Source organism: Podarcis muralis, chromosome 6 (assembly GCF_964188315.1).
Source record: "Podarcis muralis chromosome 6, rPodMur119.hap1.1, whole genome shotgun sequence".
In the NCBI taxonomy this organism is placed as follows: Eukaryota; Metazoa; Chordata; class Lepidosauria; order Squamata; family Lacertidae; genus Podarcis; species Podarcis muralis.
Window position 1 is genome coordinate 45,091,404 of NC_135660.1, and position 18,596 is coordinate 45,109,999.

Here is an 18,596-nt window from a genome sequence, read left to right on the forward strand (position 1 = left end):
AACTCAAGTGTGGGAAGAGGCTGCAACTTCTCAGTGCTGAGGGTAGGGTGGCCACTTCTGCATTGCCCTCAAAGAGAAAATGCACTACAAAAAGAGGAAATCACTTTGCACTAAATTTGCACAAGCAAATTTACATTTATAGTGCGTAGGTGCAAATTTAGAAAGAATTATCGTATCATAATTAGAAATATAATTCATTACAACATAAAGAGGAAGACTATGTGCTCGCCAACATTTGTCCTGCCACTTTCCCCCAGGAAAACCCACTGTTTACCACTGTATCAAAACAAACATCGTTTTTTCTGCAGATTGACATTTGTTCTGATTTAGTGATAAATAGCAGGTTTTCACAGTGAAAGCAGCAGGACAAATGAAAACCCACTCAGACCTGTGCGTAGAAAAGCATGGGACAAGCCGAAGTGTGGACAAGCCCTGCAATAGGTTACTCTTGTGCCTGTTCAGTCTGATCCCAGGTGCTAACTTCCTTGCTCTCCTTTATCTTTAAACCATGTGGAACGGACAGCTGTTCAAACAAGTGGACTATACTCTGTAAAGAGAAGGGAAGGCAGAGAGGCTTTGCTTTTCATGCACATGTTCCAGGGATGAACGCTAACATGACTGACTTGACAAATCAGTTTGGGCTCATCTTATAAACTCTGCAAACCATAATGAAACTTTACCCACTTTGTTCACTCTACTGCTAAGTCCATCCTCTATGTTCTGTTGCAACTTGTGATACCAGAAGAAGATAAGAAACACTGAGGGAGCAGGACATTAGACATAAGCAGAGGGCTTTCCTGGATTCCTTGTCCTCCCTAATGTTCACCCTGCCTTTTGCTGCATAAGGAATTTGGGAGGTACGCTAAGAGTGGAGCAGAGTGATGCATCAGCCATGCTGGTTTGTCTGTCTGTGAGTGATATTAACCATCTGTGCACTAATTTAATAGAAGTAGTATTCCCTGAAGTGGGAGGGGAAGAGGAAGAGAAGTCCAAGGAAGATTTCTTTACTGACCACCCCACCCCAGCTATGAAGTTAATAAGCTGTGGCTGTTTAACAAGCATGTGTTTATGTCAAAAAGAACTAAGTAATTGTGTTGCTGGGAAGACAAAAACCTACCATATAAACCAAGAAAGAGAGAAAAGTACTGGAGAGAAAGGACACATATTTCTGGTTGCAATTGAAACCAGTCTGCTAATGATTGCAGGTTCTTTGACTGCCAATGCATTATTGAAACTGCTTATTTGCTGTGCAGCCCAGGGGAAAATAAAACCAACACAGCACGCTTTATTAATCTTGTCCTCGTCTGACATAAAAATGCACCGTCCGTCTTTTATTTGATATTTGCAGACCAATTTGTCAAAACAAGCATGCAGATAAGTCATTAATCATTTCCCCTGATTAAACAGAAGAAAGGGTTGGAAATCAGCTGACATATCTTTTAAATCAGTGAGGAAAGTCTTAAGGTTTAAAAAAACTTTACTTGAAGGGGAAAAGGGGAACACACCCCCTTGTAAAAAAGCTTTATGATGTAACTAGAGCCCATCAAAACAGTAGTTTATTACTATTATTATTTATTATTATTATTTTATTTTTATTTTTATTTTTATTAAAGGTTTTCCTCATTTACGAAAGCTCATTGTCTCTTTTTTCAGGTTGTGTTTTCTACAGATCAGTTACATTTGTTGTGAGACAATAGTTTTTCAGATGCTGTATCTCTAGAAATCTAATCCACAGGGTAATTACCAAAGGGAATGGGAATCCTTTGTAATATCCCTTAGATCTTTCCGGGTCTTGCTCTCTCAACAAAACTGCTGAGCTGGTGACCTATTTGGCGGATATATAAACCCAATCATTATAACATTAGAGTGTTTTAATATAGAAAGCAGATTTTTCCTGGGGAGGTTTCAAGGTCCCCAAGCTGGCAATAGTTCCACAAACAGAGGGGAAAATGTGTAAGGGAGTCTGGTGGGGGGGAGAGAGGCCCAGGCATACAATTTTTTCCCTTTTGAGCTGCCAGCCTGAGCAGTTGTGGATTTCTCCATGAGAAGTGGGAACAAGGAGCCAAAAAAACCCTGACAATTGGAAGGAGCCAGAAGTGAAAATGAAGGGAGAAATTAAAATTAAGTAATGAAGTTTCCAGTTAGACTTTTCCAACCAAGGGCTGGAAGATGAGAATGTGGAAATATCTATATGCTGCCACATTGCATAGTGGAGGTCTCATGCCTCTCTGAACAGATTTCTTATACAAAAGTCATCTTTGAAATGCATCTACATAAGCCTTTTCTTTAAACAGGAATCAGGTGCAACACCACATCTTTGGTTCCCTTTACCTATCCCAATTTAACAAGTGAAATGGTTGGTTTCTTGAAATGGGAGGTTTGGGAACATAAGACTTGGGCAGACTTAGGCAACTAGATTATATCTGGGATTAACAGTGTGGCACCCATGGTAGCAATGATGGACTTGGGAATTTTCTGAGCTCTCCCTCCTGACTTGCTGCCCCCTTTGTCATGAGATGGTAAGGGTGGTTAACATCCTCCTCCCCACTTCCTGGACAGTACCTATGTACTAAGGTACTATGTACTAAGCTAAGGAAGGAAGTTAGAAGAGTGATGCTCTTTCCCAGCTTCCTCTTTCTGTTCTATGTGCTTTTCAATGCTTAGATTGACACTGGAGCAGGGGAAGCGAAGTGGACCAATGTTTTTGTGGTGCTGCAAAGTCTACCCCTTTAAACTTCGGTTTGATGGTGGTTTTGTGGGGGCCCTGTGTGAAATCATGCAAATTCAAGAAGATTGATTTTCTGAGGGTTCTAAATTAAAGCATCTCCCCCCCCCCCACAAAAAAGAGAGACAGAAAATGACTGAGAGGATGGAGAGGAAATAAGCAAGTGCCTTTAGTCATCACTCAAAAATCCAAATGTGCCCACAGGCTCAAAACATTTAGTGATCTCGTTCAGTGCTGTCTATACACAGGTTAGCAGTTGTCAGGTTTTCTGATAGAAGTCTTTCTTCAGAATCCTACCTAAAAATGCTGGGGATAGGGGCTTTGAGCTTCTGCATGCAATATGTATTTTACTGATTGATTTATAAAAAATATTTATAAACCATCCACTCATATAAAGTATCAAGCTGTCAGGAGAAAGTGAGCAGTAAATCACACCATGCAAGTTGGAGTTAAGTCTTTATTAGCAAAAACACGTTCTACACAGTAATGTCAGGCCTAATGAGCACAGCAATTCATCTCCGGTAGGTCTTTTAGGAACAAACTTTTTGGTGAATAACCAAAAATCAGGGATCTCAAACTTGTTAACCGAAAACACAAAAGAGCTTATCCTGTAATCTCCACCATGCGTTACATCTCCTTCCATCACCTGAATTTCACATCAACTATCAATAGGTTATATGGCCCTAGAGGCCACTATCTCCACTTCACTTCCTGGCTTGGGTGGTTCAGCATTGCCAGAAGACCACTCTTGTATCAGAAACTAAAAACAAAGTTGCACATGAAGTGCAAACACAGATCACCAATGAGGAAGGAAAGAGTTCCGCTTTGGACATTATGGAGAAATACGAAGCACAGATCACCCATGCTTTTGCCATTTCCCCAGTTTCTCTTCATCAACAAAAGTCACCCCAAATGAGAACTGAAAATATCAACTGCTCCCAAAACAACATTATCAAATGTATTCACCACTTGGGCACTAGGTATGCAACATAGCCTCATTGATCTGAATGTCATATCTTGGCTAGCTGGGAGCAACTATTTGTGCAGAACAGGCAAGTACCACTTGTGACTGACCAAGCCAAATGCAGCCCACCAGGAACCTAAGCTTGTATTTCTATCTGTCCAGGACTGCAAACACAGACGTGGTTTGGCACCTGTTAGGCCAAAGTATGTGGCAGGTGTGCTATGTTCAGCAGATCTGGTACTGATAGAACATGTATTTCCACGTTCAAAATAGGGCTTTCATTTGATCCAACTTCAGGCAGGTAAGTATTGGATGTGTTTACAAAAGAACAGTGGATGGACACTCTTCAGGAAGTGTAGCAGAGGTGGGAAAATTGTCTGGCTGTAATGACTGTAATGACCACTGGCTATGATGACTGGGGCTGATGGAAGCAGTAGTCCAACGACATCTGGAGTGCACCAGGTTCCCCATCCCTGCTCTTTAGAATAACTAAAGTGCCCTATACTTTATGCATCATTTCCTCATAAAAATAAGCTATAACCTATTATGACTGGAATGACCCAATGTTTACTCCTAGCTCCTAAATATCTGCTTTTTGGACAAAGGAGTCCCTTTCCTATAATTCTTAGTAACTTTCACAAACACTCATCCAAGATAATTTTCATTACTAAAATAACCAAAGACAAAAACAAATTCTCTACTCTGTGGGTGGCACTGGGGAGCTCTGGTCTGCAGCCAAGTCTCTTTCTCCTGTGTGTTTGTATGTTTAAAATATGTTCTAACATCCTTCCACGTTCTTCTGAGTTCCAGTAAAAATTGAAACATCACAAGACCATTGCATGACACAGTCAAATATGCATGTCCATCTTGAATAATTTTGGCATGACATTGCCATCTGTGCTGCATATGATTAGGATTCGAGTTGAACATAATGCAAGAACATCTAATGAGGCTGCTCCCTTTGGAGAAGTCACGAGAGTAAAGTTGTTTGGAGTGGTGCATGCTACCAAGCATGAAAATGGAGCTCTGCTGGGCAGCACAAGCCTGCATTTTTAACCCAGAGAAACCTGATACCAAAAGGTAAGTGTGTTGGAACCATTTCCATGGGGGTTACACTCAAGGCCATGACTGTACAATTCAACATAAGGTAAAGGACCCCTGGATGGTTAAGTCAAGTTAAAGATGACTATGGGATGCGGCACTCATCTTGCTTCAGGCTAGGGAGACGGTGTTCGTCCACAGACAGCTTTTCAGGTCCTGTGGCCAGCATGACTAAACCACTTCTGCTGCATGGAGCACCATGACGAATGCCAGAGCGCATGGAAACGCAGTTTACTCTTCCCACCACAGCGGTATCTATTTATCTACTTGCATTGGTATGCTTTCGAACTGCTAGGTTGGCAGGACGTGGGTGGTGCTGTGGTCTAAACTACTGAGCCTCTTGGGCTTGCCAATCAGAAGGTCGGCGGTTCGAATCTGTGTAATGGGGTGAGCTCCCATTACTCTGTCCTAGCTTCTGCCAACAATTCAACACACAGCCCTTATGAGACCTAAACTGTCTTGGCGTATACCACTGCTCACGATAGGGTTGCTTCTAGGCAACCTATACATTGAGAATTCACTCTGATTTGTTTGGACAAAGTTTTCATGGAGGTTGAACAATATTAGCTGCTTATCAAGCATTGATTAGAATAGTTTGTGGGGAACTTATACAGTGTGCATCAAGCAGTTGTTATCTCACGCTTCCAGTACATTTCCCCATCATTTTCCTTATTACATTTGAGGTGGGTGGGAAAGCAGGCTTCTTGTGCAGGAGCACCAACTATAATTGTGTAACCTGAATTTCCTATTATGTGGTTGAATACCACCTGAAAATACCAACAGATTGCAAGTGCCTTAGGTTATAAAAATCCAGTCCTTATGATAAGCACACTTAGGGAAAGTGAAGGATTCTCGAAATTTATTTACCGTATGCTCCCACCTTTCCAAGTTCACCTGCCTTTGTTGGACAAGGCTGAAGTCAGCACACCAAATAGTCTCAAACTTGGTTTAAAGTTTGTGAGGGGCAAAGAACTGTACAATGACACCTCCAGCATTAATACCTCTGTCGTCATAAATATATTATTTTCCATCAATTACTTGTCCTTGTTCAATAACTCCATGCCAGTGCCAAGCAGGCAGACAAGGAAGTTTGTTTGTTAAAAGAGGACAGGGGGGAAAAGCAAAGCTTGCATCCTGAAGCAGTTTCATATTTTTTGTTAAGAGAGTCTCAAATCAAAGCACTTTCCTGGTAGCCAGATAGCATTTCTTCCTCTGGGACAAGGCAGCCCTGGGACAGCCAGACAGCTGCCCCACATAACCCATCAGATATTTAAACACCTCACAATCCCTTCTCTACTTTCTTGGCGCAAAGGAATGTCAACAGAATTAACTGTTCGCTGAAGCTTGATCATCTGAAATATATCAGCTTTCCAGCCACTGTGTTATAGCCTAAGCCCTAAGGCACAACTAGAGCAGATCTCTTCCCATCTAGCATCTTCCCAGCCTTCCAGCTGATAGAGAAGAGAGAGTGTGACAGGAGGTTAAAGTGACAAGGAGAGAGAGAAAGGGAAGAGTTAACTTTACATGGCCATATCCAATGGGCATATAAAGATTCATTTTACTTCTCATTCACCACTTTTAAAAACTAATCCTCTGGCACAGTACAAAGCAACTTTCCACGCAGATCAACTGTAACCTCTCCAATCTGATCTCAGAAGGAATGAGGTGTGAATCAAAACTCAGTTACCTAGCGACTAGTACCAATCATTTCACTTCCAGCTGCAATTAAGCATATTGCTTTATCCTATAATGGCACTCCCTGCTGCCAGGCAATAACCAACCAAAACAGGAAAACCCTTGCAAAATGAACTGGGGTGGTCTGAATCCCTTACTCAAGAAGTTAGCTCAAATTGTTTATATACTAACCAACAGTGTTTTAACTGTATACAAGACTTGTGCAACAAACTGGAAAAGTCAGCAAGGCTCACACAAGACCACTGAAGACTACTGACTATCTCACTTTCTAGACTATCTTAACCAGGTAAGTTGGAGGAGGAGCACAGAACAGACCCAGTAGCCAACACTTCCTTCTGGAAGAAAGGCTGCTGTAGGAAGAGCATGCCCATACTCATCTTAACTCCTAGAGTCTAAATATTTTGTAGCCATTATTGTCAAGTACCCCTCCAACACAAGTGGATAGGACAAATGGAAAGAAATTTAGTAAGGCAGTGATCCTTGCCAAACTTACATGGGAGTAAGCCTCATTGAATGAAACATGGCTTTCTTTTGAGTAGATCTGTTTAGTGTTGCAGTCTAAGACCCAGTGCATGTCAAAAACAGTGACAGAAGGGGGAAAAATCTGTGCCACAGAATTCTCTTGATTGCTTCTAGAGACATATCCTAACTCAACAGTTAGTTTATGGGAATGGGATGTTCCCTATTGAATAAATGAAAGTTCCAGAAAGGTTACAGAAGAGTTAAGAGTCATCTTCTGATATGGGTAAAGTCTACAGACCTATTTATCAACTGCTACAGAGCAAATGCAGCCAGGGTTCTGCTTAGTCTTAACACATTCACACTCGTTCAGTATTCATTCTGGCAGGGCTTTGCCTTGCCTAGTCTGACCCTTTAAGATACCAAAGTTCACTCAATCATCTCCAAGATGATAATCATGTGTCCCCTAAGCTTTGTTATATTAGTTTGCCTAGTATAAGATTAGTTAGACCAACATTCTGGCTTTGTATTAGGCTGAAAAGTGAAACCTGCCAGAGCCATTCAAAAAACTTAATGCACCAATATGGATTTGGCCTTGAGGCAAGTCTCTCTCCCCAAACTGCGCAACATCAGTGGGCAACCTCCAAAACTCATCCACCTTGCCGCTTGCTTCTTTCTTCAGTAAAAACACTGCACCAGAAAACACACATATAAGCAAACCTTCTGAAAGGTCATATCCAGAGAGTATATTTCTATATATCTTAAAATGTGGAGTATGATGCATTGACTGCCTTGAGTGGAAAGAATGCATTTCTTTCCCTTACTTTTAAGGTAAGATGACTTTAGGTACAAGTCCTCTGCAGCCATGAGGAAGAATATTTAAAATAATTATATTTTACATGCCTATGGAAACAATGCAATGGCCACAAGAAACTCATCCACATCTGCCTGTGCAGTAGCTATCTGCTACTCAGCAGAAAGAGGCAGTGTACAGAAAAAGAAAAGAAAAAAGAAAAAGAAAAATACGCTGCACCATAAAATGATAGATCACAACAAAAAGACAAACAACGGAATTTAACACAAAGGTGGCATCTTGACTAGAGTTTCCACTTAGGACCATTGGGGATGTGTGTGTGAATCATGTGACAAATGGTAGGCAGTTTCACTGCAGAGAAACAACCTGAAAGACAGACTTTACATTCTAAAGAAGTGCCAGAGCAAATTCCCTTGTTTGCCTGGAGTCTGACTCTTCTTCCATTACTTGGACATTCTGGATCCTCATTGTTTGTTATATGTGAAACAATAGCCAAGACCAGAAGAATAGTGGGAGTCAGACAGTCCCTCCATAAAGGGATGGAAAAGCTCTCTGGAACTGCCCAGTTGGCTGCCAGATGGTCATTCTTTTAAGGGTTCCCCTCACTACACTGGGAAGATTTCTCCTTCAGATGCTGCCATAACCAGGCTTCCCCCCATCTTTTTCCTTCCATTTTTGTCCTCCTTTATCACTCTGTCCCTCAAAGCAAGTGTTTAATTTTAAAGCATTGTGTGCCCGCCCCCCATACCTCTTCCTTAATGTTCCCTTCATTTCACACATATGCATTTGTAATTGGTCCAGCCTTCTCTCACTTTCACTACTCTGCTATGATGGGGGTGGAAAATGTTTCACAGCAGAAATGCTTATAGTTTTGTTTTGTTTTTGTTTTTGCAGAAAAAAAACGTTTTGTAACTTTGTTAATAACAATAAATGGAGGCCCATTTCAAACATAGTATCAACCTACCTTGGCAATTCTGAAGGTTTTAGCTTGGTTACTAAACATAAGTAAGATAAACATGCTAAATCTGATCCTCTCTAGGACATCAAGAGATTTCCCAAAACTAAAAAAATTCCAAGGAAAATTGTTCTGTGCAAATTACCCACGTTTGCATAGGAAACTTTTTGAAATTTTCCATTTCAATTTTTTCTGGAAAAACCACATCACTGCTTCCGTGCCTTCCGCTATGCAGCTTCCTAGCAGGGGCAAACTAAGACATTGTGCTTCCTGAGGCAAACGGAAAAGATAGCACCCTCTCTCTGCTCTATGTGCGGAAACTGAGCAGAATGTCACATCCACACCACACATTTAAAGCACATCTAAAGCACACCGCTTCCAGCAAAGAATCCTAGGAACCACAGTTTGCTCCTTACAGAGCTACAATTCTCAATACCCTTGACAAACTACAGTTTCCAGGAGTAGTGGAATGTGACCTTAGCTGAATCTTACTTCAACAGTGGTCATGGGACAACATCCTCCACTGAATCCAAGTGTAGCAGGCTAGCTAGCCCGGGGGGTGGGGTAATAGGGCAAGTTGTACATTAAACACAACTTTTGCCTCCTCCAACATCTTGTTGCTGTCCCCATCCCCCAAGCATCCACCACCTGAGGTGGTTGCCTCACTCTGCCTTCTGTATGTTTTGAACATAGCCATATGCATCAGTTATGTTATGGATAGTGGCTTTTTTCTCTGGGGGGGAGACGCAAGAGTACACATACCCCCTAAACATTTTGTGAATCTAAGTTTGGCCTCATTAAGGGGCAGTATTTCAATATGAGTAGGAAAATGAGAGTACTCCTAAACATTTTTTTAGGGGAAAAAGCACTGAGTGTTACCATTTAAACTACTAGCATGAAGCAGGAACCTCATCAAAGAAAAACACAGCATCTAGCCTCTGCTTGATTATTTCCCTTATTCTGTTATTTCCTCTGTGCTAGCCTTTTACAAACAAGCTTGTCCCCATTCACTTGTCTGAGCAAGGACAGACCATCAACCACCCTGGAACTCCAGTAGATTAAGTCATTGCTCCTGCACTGGGTTGGGGGAGGGAATGCTGTAGAGCTACACTCCCACCTTTACCACAGTACTGGGACTATAGTTTTCTGTAGAAGATAATGGAAACTACGTTTTAAACCCTTGGCCAGAGTGTCTCAACCTACCACACTGCTTAAGCTCTAGATCGAGTTGCCCAATAAGCTTTCAACCTTTCTCAGAGCTGACCCCAAGGTATTTTATTGTGTGTGGCAAATGACAAGAGCACACACACCCAGTTCATGTGGAGAAGCTGGCCACACTGACCACTGAATCTTACTGCAACAGTGGTGATGGGACAACATCATCTACCACACCCAAGAGCAGCCTGTTAGCTTAGGGGCCGCAGGGAAGGCTGTCTAGAAGGCACAGCTTTGTCCTCCAACAAGGGGAAATGCCAGCCACAGAGTAAAGTCAGGTGGGTAAAGTCAGGGGGAAGTTAGAAAGTTAGAAAGTGTGAAGGTGGATGAAGAGACAGAAACTTGACTGAAGGTTAACTCTAAACTGCCAGGTAATATGTATTCAAGTCTTTGGACATTTTTGTTTTGTCTGATAGCTTATTTAAAACTGCTATGTAGAGAAACAAAATCTAAGAATTGCCCAAAGAGCTTTGATGCTTTTCTCCCAATCTTTGGCTTCCAAAAGGTCACACATGAACACCAATACTTTCTATCTATTACATATACAGTCTTGGATTGATACATTTTATTAATTGGAGACTAGAAGTGTGTATTTTAAAATCTAAGTGGTCTCTTGCTAGAAGGTTTCAGTTCAAATTGCATTGTTCATGGTCTAAACTAGGTACATCTCATTACAACATAGAAGACAGATTGCTGTTAGCCAGTAAAACACTCAGAATGAATTACTTCACTGAGCAACGATAATACTTATTCGAAAATGAATTATATCAATTAAAAGCAAATGTTACCCACACAACCACTTTTAAAAGCACTTTAAACCTTTCACTGCCATATAATCTATAAAGATCCCACACCGCTCAATCCTTTGTGATTGGGTGAAAGGTTGAACTGCCATGCCAGGTTTTCATCCCCAGAGGAATATTTTTAAATAGACCATCCAATAAATCCTTCAAAAATAGTGGCAAGTAATGGAAATACTGAGATCTTTTCCAGCAGAGAAACGGTATCATTCTTAGTAAATACATAGCATATGCTGTGTACATCCCCCTCCTCCACAACCCAAGACTTTCCATTAATGTATATTGGGTAATTAATGTACAGGCTTGGAAGACATTCTTACAGCAAAAGGCAATATTTTGGCCCCAAGCCCAAACCAACTGGTGGGGGCAGGGGGAGAGAAGAGAGAAATCCCACCTCGAGTCAGGCACTCTACCAGATGCAATACATAAGATACATGAAGGGCTGGAGGGGGAATGGAGAAAAGTACATATATATTTCTTTCAATGTCTTACCACTTTCATTCTTCTCTATTACATCCACCACCTCTCCAGCTTGCAGGCTGATTTCCGAGTTTTCCTGTTTCTCATAGTTAGACACCACCACATACTGGTCCAGGATCATAGGTTCAGAACTAGCGTCAGCACCTGGGGAAGGGAAAAAGCAAGCTGTGAGCCAGCTTCCAGCCATGGCTCCTCGAGAGCGACCTCTGTCCATCCGACTCATGATAGGCTGATTTGTCACCAATGCCAAGCCAATCAGAATACAACCTTGGCTCGCGGCATATCCCCAAATGGCTGGCCATATAGAAGAAGTTTCCTCTGGCCCACAGCTGAGTAGTACAGAAGAACATTGGAGACTGGTTGAAAAGGGGAGAAGGGGGAGGAGGAAAAAAACCACCCAAGAGTTTAACACAACAGCATATTGTTAGATAGCAAGCTGCAGGATGGAGTTTGAAAATAAACCTCTTTCCAACATGGTTGCCACACCATCCTTGTTCCCATTCAGAGAGAAAAATCCATCTCGGTCACAACCAGCATAAAAAAAAAGGTGGGGGGGTTGAAATCCAGGGCTGCCTCGCTAAATGGGAGGGCGGAAAAACACCCAAGTCCACAACTTCTCCCCGTCATAGGCTGAGCTCCTGCCTCGCTCTCACAGGCTCAAGCTAAGAGTCAAAAGGGGGGCTGTGGACGCCAATCATATTTGCCTCGCGCTGCAGTCCTTAAATAGAAAACACATGAGCCGTGTTGAATAAGGGAGGTGGGGGTGGAGGAAGGGAAGAGGGGAGGGCGCAAAGGACTGTTTACTTGAAACAGAAGAAGAAGAAGAATTACAGCACCAGATTCCTGCTTACACAGTTCCCCTCTGCTCCGCTGCTCAAGCTCTTTCCAAATAAAACTCCCCCCAGTGTGTCCCCCGTTAAACTGAGATGTACGTACAGAGTCATCTCTTTTTTGTGCAGCTGTAAAAAAAAACCACAACACTTCGCATAGTAAGAGTCATTCTTCAAAGTTCTCTAAACCAACACAAAATGCTTACATTGGATTCTTTCTCCCTGCCTCCACTCCCCAGCCACCCAGCTGAGCGATGCCCAGGCCTATTTCTTTCCTCTTGTGAAAGTCTTCCCATCTCACCCACCCCATCCATATTTTCTGGTTCATTTTCTCAGTCATAATCGTATGGGTGTGTTGTTGGTTTTTTAAAAAAAGCAAAGGAACAAAAAAAAAAAAGTGTGTTCTGCCACCAGGGACGAAGGCTCACCCTTCCTGCCTTATAGCAACAAGCTGCTGCAGAAGCATGCCTGCCCCTTCGCTCATAAGTCACTCAGAAGATAAACAAGGCCCTTCCCCGCCCACTTCTAAACACCCACAGGAAAATCTGCCCCTGTACATTACTCCTCGGCGCCTGCAAGAAGAAATATGTGCTACAAAAGCATTTTTTAAGCCAGGGCTCTTCCCCCCACCCAGGACTCCACACACACACACACACACACACACACCCCAGTCATGAACAAAAGAAAACCCTGAAGGAAGCCAAAACTTATTCTCAAATGAGCTAGCAATCATTAAGCTTCATGAGAGACGTTTACAAGATTGCATTCAGTTTGATGTGTGTATCAAAAGGGGCATTACCTCCAAGCACAGGATGGCATGCTTCTTGAATATCCCCACCTGGGCTCACAAGACACCTCATTATCAGTGGTCCAGTCACTTTACCGGACAATAGATGTCAAAATCCTCCTTACTCCTTGCAAGGATGATATCACTGGCTAACCTATGCAAGTTTACTAGGAAGTTACATCTGGAAAACCAGCACATAACTAGCAGTTAGGGTGGTCACAGAGGACAGACCTCCATTTAAAGATCTGTCCAGTCCTCATCCAGTTTAAAAGATAATAAACCATATAAGGAGGGAGAGAAGCTGTTGTTAATGCATTATATATTTTGCAAATTTTTAAAGTTCTGGTGATGGTTTTTAGCTGCCTTGTATGCAAAAAACTGGGATAAAGTGAAAAACAAATATAAATATTGGAGAAAGAATTTAGTTAGGGGCAGCTTGGTGCAAGTAAGTTCCCTAGAGACCTGTAATTTATGGCATACATCCAGCATGGTACTGTGATGAAAGAGAATTCTCACCTCTGCCCAAGATCTGGTCAGCTTGGGCTGGACAACGAACTGCTGACTGACTGGCTGACTAATATGGGAAGCTATGCATGTTAATCAGACACTTTTACTTTGTTAAACAAAATAGAGAATAGCTGTAATACACATTGAGACAGAGACAGTCAAGTTCCTCTCTCAAACTTGTTCTTTTGCAACATTTTGACTGGTCTAATAAAGGCATTGCATTGTAAAGTATAATCTATAGTATAGTATGGAGTATATTAAACTCAAATAAGGGTAAAGTTAGTTGCCCACCTTCAATATGGTACACATTTAGAGACCAAGTCTGCAAAGATGTATCTATCACAGCATCTTAAGCAATATTTATTTTATGACTGGGAAGAAAGGGGCTACAATCAGAAAACCCTTTCCAGCTATCACAATCCACAATTCTACAGAAAAAGAGGAAAAAGAAGCCTTCATTGTTTCAGAGCAGAGAAAAGTATTCTTCTTTCGTGCAGCATTTGTAAAAAAATAAATCTTCACCTTAGACGTGTTTAATTGGTTCCATCTATCAAAAGATTTTATTTATAGGATGGACAGCTTCTAGAGAAAGAGAGAGAAACGGGAGAGAGAGAGAGAGAGAGAGAGAGAGAGAGAGAGAGAGACTTGACTCATCCAAACTGTCTAATTTAACATGGATTGAGTTCCTTCCGACACTTAGCAGGAAGGTTCCCAACAGCCATTTGCCCTTCTTTGACTCTCCCGATTAAAGTAGAGGAAATACAAATGTGAATGCATCAGTGGAGGAGGGGGGCTAGAATAATTGTGGTATTATTAAGTTCCATTGTCAATTGTGAAAAAAAGACCAGGCTAGTTGAGATGAAATTTCTACTGGTTTCTTTTTAAAGAGAGAGTGCTTAGGATTCAAATCAGTCTAGGACACAGTGATGGTCAGACTTGGCCCTCCAGCTGTTTTTGGACTACAACTCCCATCACCCCCAGCTAACAGGACCAGTGGTCAGGGATGATGGGAATTGTAGTCCCAAAACAGCTGCAGGACCAAGTTTGGCCATCACTGGTTTAGGAAAACTTGCACTCTCCACTCCTCTATGGAAAACGTATGCATGTGTTCAGGGGCACCCTTCAACATCACAAAGCTCATTAAAAATAAGCTATTTAGGAGACTGGATTCCTAACAAAAGATTAAGCCCAACAACCCTCTCTCATTGTTTCTATTAAATGCTATTTTGAGAGAACATACTTAAAATAATGTCTTCAAAAGTTGGGGGATTTTCTATACTGAAGTCATTTCCATATAGAAAATATAATGCAAGGAATACACAGATTATCAAACAAGCAATAATCATACTTTTCTTCTTGTCTTCCCATATACATCTGGTTGGCCACTGAGGCTGCTGGCTAGGGTGTGTGTGTGTGTGTGTGTAGACTTTGCAGCACCACAATCATACACATATACATGAATGCCATGACTGACTGTAACACAGACATGATTGCCAGCAATCAAATAGTTTCCTCAGATAATATATTACTTTACATCTTAAACAGCCATTTAGGTTTCTAGATAAATTGGAGCTTTCTTAATTTGTTTCCTATATTACTCCATGAAATCACAATCCACTTAACCTAATTAAACAAAATAACAGAAACAAAAAATATGATCCATCTGTACTCAAATGGCTACCTTCCCCATGGTCAAGTCAATAGGAGCATGAACTACATTTAGAGCTGTGCTGGCTGGAGAGTTGAGAGGAGAAACATTTTTATGAAAAAACTCACCCCCTGCACATTAAAAAGGCACTTCCCCTTCTGGCAATTTCTTCAAAAGTGAGCTAAAGCAGTTGCTTATGTAGGAAGCATGCCCTTATTCTGAAATGGCTTTATTTGCCTTCCGTGATGTCAGCAACATGAAGCCAAATCAAATTGGCTCATCATCTTAAGCAATTGATGATTTGGCTTATATCATTATAGAAAGGAGAAAGAGGGAGTATCGGGACAGCAACCAATATGGAAACAACAGCAGTGAACAACTTCTGGAAAATGTAAAAATTCCCACCAAAGTCCACATCTAGAATATGGGGCACTTCCTCTAATTAGGAATTGGGGAACATTGAGCATAGTCCTAACTACAACACACACCTCAGATTATTGCTGTTCCTCCATCTGTTGCTGAAATGTGAAGCTATCCTGTGAATAAAAGTTTAACCCAGCTAGTTTTGAGGATGTTCTGACTAAAAAAAGGTAAAGGTAAAGGACCCCTGACAGTTAGGTCCAGTCGCAGATGACTCTGGGGTTGCGGTGCTCATCTCGCTTTACGGGCTGAGGAGCCTGTGTTTGTCCGCAGACAGTTTTCCTGGGTCATGTAGCCAGCATGACTGAGCCACTTCTGGCGCAACGGATCACCGAAACCAGAGCAGCGCATGGAAACGCCGTTTACCTTCCCACTGGAGTGGTACCTATTTATCTACTTGCACTTTTTGGCGTGCTTTTGAACTGCTAGGTTGGCAGGAGCTGGGACTGAGCAACTGGAGCTCACCGCATCACAGGGATTCGAACCGCCGACTTTCTGATCGGCAAGCCCAAGAGGCTCAGTGGTTTAGACCACAACGCCACCCTGTTCTGACTAAGGGTATGCAAAAACCCCTATTTAAAGTATGTAATATTTTTAAAGAGGAAGTGGCATTGTTCACTTTCATCCAGCCTTTTCTTCAATGTGGTACAATAAGCAACACAGAAACAAGGCAACAAGTATTATCCATGGAAGCTGCAAATGGGATCAATTTCTTGATTCTAGTTCCACCTATACTCCATACATTTTTATCCTTATCCATGTCTGCCTGTCCTTTTTCATCTGGTTCTACTGATCCCCCTGCCAAATCTAATGTTTGTTTGTTTTTATTCACAACCAATTTTACAAAGGTTAGCCAATTCTCCATTTTTTATTGCAGCAGGTGCTTTAATGGGGATCTGTCCAATACACAGTTAGCAAGACTAGTAACTTAAAATAAGTGGCGATTCTCTAGTCCCACTGATATTTGACACAGTTAGTGCTCATGTCATATCTCTGGCCTTGCCTTCTTATATGTCTTTTTCTTTTGAAAATCTCTAATCAGATAAATTCATTAGTTCTGCAGGCTCTCCACCCCCAATCACTTTAGATTTGTTGGTTTCAGAGATGACATTCAGCCAAGAAAAAGTTGAGACAGAGGAAAGGGTGAAGTCAGATTCCTTTCCCCAACCACCTCAACTTCTTGGAAAATTGGCTCACAGTCTACAGACTCCAATCAACTAGGTTACAGGTAGAAAAAGTTAAGGCTATGGTATTCCACACACAGATGTGTGAAACCACTTGGAGGGCATCCAAGAAGCTGCCAGACACAAGTTCCCCAACAGTTGGAGAACACCTAAATACTTTGGCACTTGACCCATTTCAACTGGCCGAAGCAAGTGTGGATTCTTTCAGCTGTGCTTTGAGATAGAAAATGGATAGAGGCTGATCTTTTAAAGAGAAGGCAGGATTGAAGAGTGGAAGAACATTCCTAAAGGTGGCAGTTTGGTTTAGAGAAGTTTAGGAGCAGGAAACGATTAGACCAGGTGTTCTCTCTATGCTCAGTTCAAGTGTTCTCAAAGTGCACTCAGGGCAGAACTTTTACATCTTGGCAGCCATAGTTCTTCCAAATTACTTTTGCTGAGGTAACAAAATGTGGAGAAAGCTGGAAGGGAGAGATGTCCCATCTACTGATTCTCTCCAGAAAACAGCTCCCCACAGGCATCTTTCCCCCTAGCCAGAAGGGGGAAAGGAAGGGTATAAGAACAGCCCAGGGTGTATTTTCAGGGGAGAACTGGTGAGCAGAGGCAGAATTGGGGGAGGCAGAGGGAAGACAAGTAAAAAGAACCATTATTATTTTTTGCCTGAGAGCATTAAATACAGAAGAGACCGGGGGTGGAGAGATTGCTTTCTCGAATGTCTTACATACAGTAATTTCCTCCCATTTAACTTTTTTTCCTGCAAAAGGCTGCTCATACACATGGACTTTTACTGAAGCTCCAATTGCCTGCATCTTGCCATCGCAACAAATCCAGCCAGGTAATACTGCACGGTGCCAAACAGAGAGAGAATTTGGCTCAGAGTTTAACATTTTAGAGGTGCAAGCCTCCCTTTCCCAACCTCCATCTCACACCTAGGCAGTTGTATGAATTCCCATGGCCATATACACAAAAAAGTATCCGATGGGCTGCAAACTTTGCTTTCTATTAAACTGCTGAAAGACATAATTTGATACCTGAAAGAGCTTTGAGTTCTCTAAACCAAAGCCGTGCCTAATGAGGCACACATGGCCTTCAGTGTTAGCCACGCAAAATCCAAGGACAAATCTTTGTCTCTAATTTTTCAGACTGTCTTTTCCTTTCCATGCCATCCAGATTGTTTGTTCCCTGCAACCCCCTCCCCCCGCCCCCAATGTTTCTTAGAACTTAAGACAAGGGAAAATTTGCCTCTTACAGAGCGATCCCAAGACTAACTCTTCTCACATCTGTCTTGATCCCTGCAAGATGTACACCCACAGGAGCAGGCTCTAGTGCCAACTGTAAATCCCTAACTTATTATGTTCAGGGTGAGAAAGTATGTGCTATGCAATGGGCAAGGTTAGCACATGCTCCAGGAAGCCATTCTAGCCATCAACACTTCATTGCTTTGGAACATCGCATGGTAGTATCAGCCAGGCTCTAATTTATTAGAACTCAAATGTTTCCAGATTAATCTGGGATGCATGTGCATGAATGGCATATAGGCATTCTAGCCATCAACTGGGTGCCATAGGAATGATGCATATAATACTATGCTAACCTAACCAGAGATCTCATACTGATAAGCTGGAGAGGTAAAAAGAAGGTCATATAACTAAAACAATTGTTATGGCAGACATTGTTTACAGCAAACACTATTTATTGATCAACCAATTAAGGTTAACCACGCTAATATACCATATGGTGCCAAAATTAATTCCTAATTTATTCCTTAATTCCTAATTTATTCCTTATTCCTTATCTACATGTCCCTTTAGAGGAGAGCAGGTGTGTATGAAATTCTAAGTCAGTACTAGCAACAACCTGTTGAGTGAACTGCAGTAGTTCCCAACGTTCATCTGTGAGTGACAGGGTATTCAGCAGTATCCAAATGAATGCAAGAAGTTGATCAAGAACTCTTCCTTGGCATATGCTGTTTTCATTTTGTGAGCTACACCACGCAATCCCAAACTGTCATCTGA

The 18,596-nt window shown here is 41.8% G+C and overlaps 1 protein-coding gene across 14 annotated transcripts in view; it reads right to left on the reverse strand.

The window, feature by feature from the left end:
* Positions 1 to 18,596, reverse strand: part of SH3PXD2A (SH3 and PX domains 2A) — a 241,172-nt gene that overhangs the window by 60,659 nt on the left and 161,917 nt on the right. For 10 of the 14 annotated variants that reach the window (XM_028730369.2, XM_028730368.2, XM_028730364.2 and 7 more), the window contains one exon: positions 11,221 to 11,352. The exons of 2 other annotated variants lie outside the window; for them this stretch is intronic. In XM_028730369.2, coding sequence (XP_028586202.2) covers positions 11,221 to 11,352 — 132 coding nt within the window. 2 more of the 14 variants (XM_028730376.2, XM_028730377.2) reach the window with 2 other exon arrangements.